This window comes from Trichechus manatus, unplaced genomic scaffold (genome assembly GCF_000243295.1).
Source record: "Trichechus manatus latirostris isolate Lorelei unplaced genomic scaffold, TriManLat1.0 scaffold00135, whole genome shotgun sequence".
Classification (NCBI taxonomy): Eukaryota; Metazoa; Chordata; class Mammalia; order Sirenia; family Trichechidae; genus Trichechus; species Trichechus manatus.
The window spans coordinates 2,552,472-2,561,885 of NW_004444071.1; the positions used below are offsets into that span (position 1 = coordinate 2,552,472).

Consider the following 9,414-nt stretch of genomic DNA (forward strand, 5'->3'; position numbering starts at 1 on the left):
ATGATATAAATACAAAAGCAGAAATTCAAGAGGATGTCCCCTGAGTACTTCAAACTCCACATGTGGGGAAGATAATAGAGTTCAGCTTTGCACAGGTGGAAGGAGGCGTATCCAATAGAGCAATCTGAAACGTGAGAATGGAACACAGAGCTACACGTCACAGCCATCAATATTGATTTGGTGGGTGTTGGCATACGCATGAGAGCACAAACCATGGGTAAGATTCAACTATTCAGGGAGAGAATATGTAGGAGAAAAAAAGGACCAAGAACCCTTGGAAATACTCAAGAAGCAAGCAGAGAAAGAGCAAAACTGCAAATTTTACTCACTGCAACCATGCCAAAAGCACTCTGTTGGGTGATTTAAGCATCCTTTTCTCACCTCAAATCAATTAAAATAACTTTTTAGAATTCCTTCTTTGACCTCTTCTCTTTATATATGCCATTTTCTTTTGAATTTCTATTCATCCTGCTATAACGCTTCTCAGATGCACAGATTTGCAAAGGCAGAGCCTCAGTATTTATTCAAACACTGATCTCTAAGACTCAAAGAGAACTTGCTATTTTGCTACATGTTAGTCAACTAACGAACTGTGTTACTTCAAAGATCACCAAAACAGCTCCCAGTCAATGCCATCAAATAACATGAATGCCTACTATCATTTCTCAAAATGTATTTGAATACTTAAAAGTAAACAATAACATGTTGCTGTTGTTAGGTGCCATCGGGTCACTTCTGACTCATAGCGACCTTATGTACAACAGAATGAAACACTGCTCTGTCCTGTGCCATGCCATCCTCATGATCGTTGTTAAGCTTGAGCCCATATCATATGCTGACACTAATTCCTATCTAATTCTATCAAAAAAAAAACAAAAACCTGCCTAAATTTTTATATTCTTACTCTACCACCTCCAGACACTGAATGACCAAATCCAGAGCCCAGGAAGCCCACTGGAAATGAAAGGCCAACTCAGGTGAGAGGGAATGATCAACGCACTTTCTTACGCTTTTGAGGATGAACACGAGTTCGCACAATAGATACATGTTTGTAACTTTAATAATGTTGTCAAAACCCTTAATAACATCATTATTTTATAAAATGTGTTTCTAAAAGGATAAACTTCTGCCTGAATTCTCTATACTTAGCCATCAAGGCTTTCAGCCCACTTCAATTCAAGAAGACCTTAAAAGAACTTGTCAAAACTAGATCTGGTGGAGATTCCATTATTACTACCATTTGCATGCCCCTCTTGTTGATGTTCCCTCTCTAGCAAGAAAATGAATCACATCAGTAAAGTGATTTAGTAATTCTTCTTCTTGGGAGGTTATTTCACATTCAAGAGGCCTTCGATGGATCTAATTCCTATGAACTGAGAGGGTCTTCATGAGTCAGAGTTGACTTGACAGCAATGGGTTTGGTTTATTTTTTTTTTGGTACAACACTCAGCTTAAAACTCGATTTATCAACAACTCTAAGATAAATGATGGGGTTTATTTTTGCATTACAAGGTAAAGTTCTCAAGTTTTGAGAACATGAATATCTAAATAAAATATATACCAAAGTCAGGAATTCTGTAGTCCTATCTTTTAAGAAGCCCTGGTGGTGCAGTGGTAAAGCACTTGGCTGCCAACCAAAAGGTTGGTGGTTCAAACCCACCCGCCACTCTGTGAGAGAAACAGTGGCAGTCTGCTTCCATAAAGATTGCTGTTGTTATTGTTAGGTGGCGCTGAGTCAGTTCCAACTCACAGTGACCCCACATACAACACAACAAAACACTGCCCACTCCTGCGCCATCCTCACGATCGTTTTTATGTTTCAGCCCATTGCTGCAGTCATTGTGTCAATCCATCTCACTAAGTGTCTTCCTGTTTTTCACTGACCCTCTACTCTACCAAGCATTATGTTCTTCTCCAGGGATTGGCCCCTCCTGATAACATGTCCAAAGTACGTAAGACAAAGTCTCACCGTCCTTGCTTCTAAGGAGCATTTTGGCTGTTACTTTGTCCAAGACAGATTTGTTTGTTCTTCTGGCAGTCTATGGTATATTCAATATCCTTCACCAACACAATAATTCAAAAGAATCAACTCATTGACCAGCTTTCGCATGCATATGAGGTGACTGAAAACACCATGGCTTGGGTCAGGTGCCCCTTAGTCCCCAAAGTGACATACTTGCTTTTGACCACTTTAAAGAGGTCTTTTGCAGCAGACTGGCCCAATGAAATACGTCATTTGATTTCTTGACTGCTGCTTCCATGGGCATTGACTATAGATCCAAGTAAAACGAAATTCTTGACAACTTCAATATTTTCTCCATTTATCATTATGTTGCTTATTGGGCCAGTCGTAAGGATTTTTGTTTTCTTTATAGGGAGGTATAATCCGTACTGAAGGCTGTAGTCTTCGATCTTCATCAGTAAGTGCTTCAAGTCCTCTTTGATTTCAGCAAGCAAGGTAGTGTTATCTGTATACTGCAGGTTGTTAATGAGTCTTCCTCCAATCCTGATGGTGTGTTCTTCTTCATATAGTCTAGCTTCTCAGATTATATGGCCAGCATACAGACTGAGTAAGGATACTGAAATGATATAACCCTGATACACACTTTTCCTGATTTTGAACCACACAGTATCCCCCTGTCCTGTTTAAACAACTGCCTCTGTAAAGATTACAGCCTTGGAAACCATATGGGGTAGTTGTACTCTGTCCGATAGGGGGGCTATGAGTTGGAATCCACTTGACAGGAACAAGTTTTATCTTTTATAACAACAGCAATAACTGTGATGAATTTAACATTCTCTCAGTATCATATCTTGTGCTGGAAGACTTTAAAAGAATTATTTCTATTTCTCACTAAAGTCCTAAGCATAGCTATCATTAATAAAACTCAAAGAATCACTTGTCCAAGGTAACATAAATATTAAGAATTAGAAAAGATTCAAATCTAGGTCTCTCTAACACCTTTTCCAAAACAAGAGGTAGCAATATTTAACGAGGACTTATTAAGTGCAAAGTACCATGCTAAACCCTTTACAGCATCATATCATTTATTTTTCACAGAAGCCTATGAGATTGCTACAATTAATACCCTATCTTATAGAGGCAAAAACCAAGGCTTATAAAGACTGAAATGTCAAATAATACAGCTAGTAAATGGAATTCACGAATATTTAAACCCTGGCCTCTCCGAAGCCATACTGCTTTCCTTCATTGATTAAGGTGATCCTAAAAGTTAAAATAAGATCTATATTACTTGTAGGGAATTAAGAAGATGATAGATAAATTGAAATATTTTCATGCTATTTGAATTATTTGTATTTTCTTCTAAAACCCGCAGCCCTCTGGGCGAGTAAAAAGGAATGCATTAGGTGGGCAGGTGGGGTTGCACCACAGTGTTTCCACAAGGCCTTCTCAACTCTAAGACTCTAAGATTTGGTGTAACAAAGGGTTTTAGTGCCTAACAGTGACATCAAAACAAGCAATCAAGCAACAAACCACCAAAATTCAAAAGCCTCCTAATGCCTTTTCATAAAGATTGTTCAAGAATAGTCCAATATTACTCCCTTTTCTATACTAGTGAGCAGATGGTCTTCCTGGAGGTAGATGTACTATATACTAGCGAATGATTTTATTTTTCCATTTACAATGTAGTTATCTTCTCAAAAAAAAATTCTCTAGGATAAAATATACTGTGGATAAAGAAAATCTCATTAAGAAAACAATTTGTTTTAAGTTGGTATCACCACTATGAAACCATGTTTACTTGGAAAGAAAAAATGGATGACAGAATAGATCAAAAAAAGGCAAAGATCTGATTCTTACTTTACCCTCCAGTGGAACAGAATTTCATGTTTTAAGTAAAAAAAAACAGACAAACCAAACCCATTGCCTTTGAGTCAATTCCGACTCATAGCAACCCTACAGGACAGAGCAGAAATGCCACATACGGTTTCCAAGGAGCACCTGGCAGATTTGAACTGTCAGCCTTTTGGTTAGCAGCCACAGCTCTTAACCACTGCACCACCAAGATTTCTGTTTTAAGTAGAGTACTAAAATAGCTTTTCAAATTACAGATGTAATTTCATGTAACCAAACCAGAAAGGATTAAAGAACATTCTGTTTTGTTACAGATACGTGATATCTACACTTCAACAAGTTTTATGACTCTGTCTGGATTGGGTGAAGTATACTACTACACTCCTATTCCCGGCTGCTGCCAGCCAGGGCTGGATTACCCAATAACCAAGGTACACAGGCCCAATTGTGCATTCCCACCAATTAGCAGTGCACAATTTCACCTGGCCCCCACCATGTCAAGCATGTGGTAAAACCCATACAAAATTGCTCACCACAGATTAGCAAGTAAATACAATTAAGTCTGTGCATACTCTGCTTAATGTAAGCTGATGCATACTGTGCTTACTGGTTAATCTGCTCTTGCTGCTGGCTAATTCACTGTACATCCAACTGGAATATGGAATCAATGAGTCAATTCTCAAAACTGCCAAGGTTAACTCAGGAAGAGTTTGACTCACAGATACAGAACTTCCGTTTGAACCAATTATCAACAAAGCAGCCTCAATACTTCTATAAGGATATCATGAATCATATTAAAAGACTATGTCTGGCATAGTCTCTTAAAGAAGACATATTCCTGGGATTCAAAAGCAGACAATTGCATGAAATTAATTCAAGCTCCAGATGTTCTGAACAAGCTCTATTTCTTTTCTATTGCTCAGGCTAATTAATAGTTCCTCCTTAAAACTTTCCAACTTTCTTTTGAAGGACACCCAACTCAGAATAGCTTTAGCAAGTTACTCCACAGTTTATCCTTCTTTTTCAATCTTTCACACTCTCACCAGGTTATTCTGACACGTTTACCGACACCATTTAATGTGGACCTAATCTGTGACTCATTAGCACAGATGTCACACTCCCACCTGACACACACTGCCAGGGATGCTGCCGCAGACTTCCGGTAGCCCACCGCAGACTTCCGGTAGCCCACCGCAGACTTCCGGCAGCTCACGCAATGGGACGAAGAGCAACTGTTACTTAGAATCAGATGAAAGGAAATCTATTTTGACTTTTGGAAAGAAAGAAGCATGAAGGGAAAGCAAGGTAGGAAGGGGGTGCGGGGAGAGAGAGAAAGCTGGCCAACTGATGCGTACTTACATTAGTCAGGGGAGCATGTGCAAACATAGAAAACCCTTCAAAGATATACTCGTGATCATCATACTCTATAACAGTCGGCCTGTCAGTCTAAAAGCAAACAGAAACACAAACAGTAATTAAATAAACGATTGCTTTGCCTGTGCAGTAATCCCTCAGGACACAAAACAACAACAGGACAAGCGTTGGGACTGTATGGACTCTGTTAATGTTTTTCCAAACAATAGGGGAAAGTTTATACAAAAGTTTGCTTTCAGGTAAAATGCTCTGCCTTGGTGGAATTCTCTAGCTTTAGATATTAAGTATAGTTATCTATGTACTAAGACAATCAAGAATGTTTATTGTGGGCACCATAAAGAAAAGCAAGGCTATCCGCATTAATTCTCTAGGAACTTATTTTATTTAATCCTGCAATACTACCAGTTCTGTTCTTACTGAACTATTCTTCTGAAGTAACAGGAATTCTAACAGGAGCAACATAATAACACAGTCAATCCAAAGGTCAAAGTGTAAAAAGCCTCAGTATCGCTCTAGTCAAACCAGTGACAGCTTGGAAGGCTCTGACAGGCTTCAGGGTGACAGAAGCTCAAGCCCTAGGGGCTCCAAGCCCAGCTCTCCAGGGAGCAGCCAAGCCACCAAACACTGCAAGGAATCAATTCTCACATCATGTCAAAGATCTCAGCTGCCTGAAAATTGAGTTTGTACTTAAAACATACAATGTTTACCTAAGCTAATTATCAAGATTGGTAATCTAAAAGACACATTTCTTACATAGATAATCAACATTATTCTTTTAAGTATCTATGTGTGTGTGTGCGTGTGAGAAGAAAGTTTAAGGTTAAAACAAAATAAACAATATGCAAATCTACATTATTTGTTTTGCCAATATTATTGTTACTTTCTATTTGAGTAGGGGCCCTGGTGGCATAGTGGTTAATAGCTCAGCTGCTAACCAAGAGGTCAGCAGTTCAAATCTACTAGCCACTCCTTGGAAACCCTATGGGGTTCTACTCCGTCCTATAGCGTCGCTATGAGTCGGAATTGACTGCACAGCAATGAGTTTGTTTGTTCGTACTTGAGTAACTCAACAAAGCTGGTCTAAATTAAATATAATGAAAAAAACTTCTAAACAAATAATGACTAATAATGGTGCAGCCACCGTGGAAAATAATTTGGTAGTTCCTCAAAATACTAAACATAGAGTTATCATATGAGCCAGAAATTCCAGTCCTGGGTACATACCCAAGAGAACTGAAAACATATGTCCACAAAAGAACTTGTACATGAACGTTCATAGCAGCATTATTCATAATAGCCAAAAAAGTGGAAATAACCCATATGTCCAATCAACTGATGAAAGGGTAAATAAAATATGGTATATCCATATAATGGGATATTATCTCCCAATACAAAGGAATGAAGTACTGACACATGCTACAACATGGATGAACCTTGGGAACCTTAGGTTATGTGAAAAAAGCCATTCACAAAAGGTCAGTTATTTGGTCATAGCCCTTGTATTATTTGGTCTAGCCATATTGTATGATCCCATTCATATGAAATGTCCAGAAAAGGTAACTACGGAGACAGAAGCAGATTAGTAGTTGCCTAGGACTAGAAGGTGAAGGAAAACAGGAAGTGACTGCTAATGCATACAGGATTTCTTTTTGGGGTGCTGAAAATGTTTTGAAATTTGACTATGGTGATGGCTTCACAACTCTGTGAGTATACTAAAAACCATAAAGTATATGCTTTAAATGGGTGAGTTTCATGCTATATGGATTATATCTTAATAAGGCTGTTAAAAATATATAATAATTATCAGTAATCCAATTTTGAAATCAAAATCTCTTGATAATACAAGTAACTTAATAAATTTTGCACCATGAAAGACAATATAGCTTTGGTGGAACAGCATACAGGCAAACGCACTAGAGCCAGACTGCCTGGGTTCAAATCACCACTCCACCACCTACTAGCTGAGTAATCTTGAGCAAGTTACTTAACCTTGGCTGTAAAACATGGACTACTGCCCCATCTGTTTAGTGGGGATAATAATAATATCAGCTTCATAGGTTTATTGTGAGAATTAAGTAAGTTAATACACGTAAAATGCTCTGAATGGTGCCTGGGAAATACTACATGCTCAACAGATATTAGATTATTATTATTGTCATAAATAGATAATAGATTTTCCTATTCAAGTCATTAGATTGCTGATTTTTAAGAAATATGGAAGTATTGTATGTATTCTTCCTACTCCATAACTCCAGTGAATACGTCCATAATTCACTGGCTATTATGAATTTGGCTATTATGCGATACCAAAATATAAATGAGAAAAAGATACAGTGGTATAGTTAGAGGAAGCCAAAAAAAAAGTCACTATGATAAAGCCCAATTTTATCAACATAAAAATAAAACATCTTTAAATGAAACAACACTTAAAAAATGAATTAGTTTCAACAACCTATTAGCATTGTAAAACAAATGGAATCTGATTTTGTTAGGAACTTACTAAAAAGTTTGTAGGAGGGGAGACTGTAATTCGATAGTGGAAAAGTCTTCCGGCATTGTTGGTCATAGGACGACAGGGTTTGATAGCCTGCAGGGGGGAATAAAAAACACAAAGTGAGTTTAAAAGTAAAGTAGCAAAATATTTTCATCGGAAAATAACCTACTTGCTAGAATGAAATCTGACAAAAGAGGTGTTTATGTGTGTTCCTTTACAGACTGGTAGGAAAGAACAGTACATATTCACTTTACCATTAAGGAGACGGATAAAGAAGGGCTAGCCAACCACCAGTTCTCAACCCATTTCCTCATCTGCAAAGAGGGCTTCAGATATGTTATATTTAGAGCTTTCTAGCTCTAAAATCCTATGACTATTTTCCTTTTATTTGTAAAATAAAAATAACTGACCTTCAGCTAAATTTCCAAATAAAATCAAAAAAGACAAGAAAATTAATCTCAGAAGTAACAGCAGTGGATTTTAATAGGGAAAAAAAAAATCGGTTGATTAGATATGCTGAGTAAAAATAGAAGATTTCTAAAGTTATGGAAGGGCTGAAAGAAAAGAAGTCTGAAACACTGATGGAACAGAATATCAAGAAGTATGGATGGAGCTTATGACAGGAAAAGAAAACAAAAAAGAATCAGTGGAATCACTCGGTAGTTGTGACAGACATGGAGAGGCACCACCACATCTCCCTTCAAGGAAAGACTCGCTGCCTCTCCACCTGTCTGCTCCTTCAGGGTCTATGAGGCAGCGGAGTGAGCCCCCTCGGCCGAGGTCAGGCCCACATCAGGTACTGAGCCAGGCAGAAGTGTAAAGCCCCAGCCATTTCGGCCCAACTCTAAGGGGCAATACTCACTCCACAGATCACCATCTGAGTGGCAGAGCTCTGTCGGGGTGACTCACAGTTCAACTTCTCCTTCTCCCCACTCTTGCTTGCACCCTTCTCCTTTCACAGCTAAAGATCCCTAATAAGTATCATGCATTTCAAGCTCCATCTTAGCATCTGCTTCTGAAAAACCCAACATGCAACAAATTGTTGGTAGCAGGAGTGATCCAAGAAAGCAGGAGATAAGACGGGGCCTTGGAGCTGAATCACTTACCACTGGCTGGCAAGGAAGACCCCATCACTGGTGGTAGGTGAAGCACACACAGTACTGGCACAGATAGTAGGTGAAAGAAGGAGCCTTGGTGGCACCGTGGTTAAGTGCTTGTCTGCTAACCAAAAGGTTGGCACCCACCAGCCATTCCATGGGAAAAAGATGTGGCAGTCTGCTTCCATAAAGATTACAGCCTTGGAAACCTTATGGGGCAGTTCTACTCTGTCCTACAGGGTCACTGTGAGTCAGAATCGACTCGACAGCCATGGGTTTTGACCGGTGAAAGCAGGCGCAACAGGTGTTTGAGACTATGGAGGAAATAGTAGCTATAAGGATAATGGGATGGGTGAGTATTGCCAAATGCCACTGATGCTCTACAGCAGTCCTCAAAACTTCAATGTGCCCTGGGATGACCTGGAGGGCTTGCTACATCTCAAAATGCTGTCCCATCCCACCCTCAGAGATTCTGATTCAGTTGCTGGGGCAAGTTAAGAATGAGCATTTCTGGGGACTCAGGCAAGATGGCGGTCTAGGCAGAAGCACCACGCCGTCCCTCCACAACAAAGATCCGAAAAACTAAGCCAAACAGAGAATCAACAATCCTGAAACCCTAGAACATCAAATGA

General features: G+C 39.1%; 1 protein-coding gene across 1 annotated transcript in view; it reads right to left on the minus strand.

Annotated features, from left to right (window-relative positions):
* The window catches only part of DROSHA (drosha ribonuclease III), a 153,334-nt gene that overhangs the window by 101,354 nt on the left and 42,566 nt on the right, over window positions 1–9,414 (minus strand). The window contains exons 10-11 of the mRNA XM_004385219.2: window positions 7,692–7,778; window positions 5,177–5,263 (exon numbers count right to left, since the gene is read on the minus strand). Coding sequence (XP_004385276.1) covers window positions 5,177–5,263; window positions 7,692–7,778 — 174 coding nt within the window. The remainder of the gene's footprint in view (window positions 1–5,176; window positions 5,264–7,691; window positions 7,779–9,414) is intronic.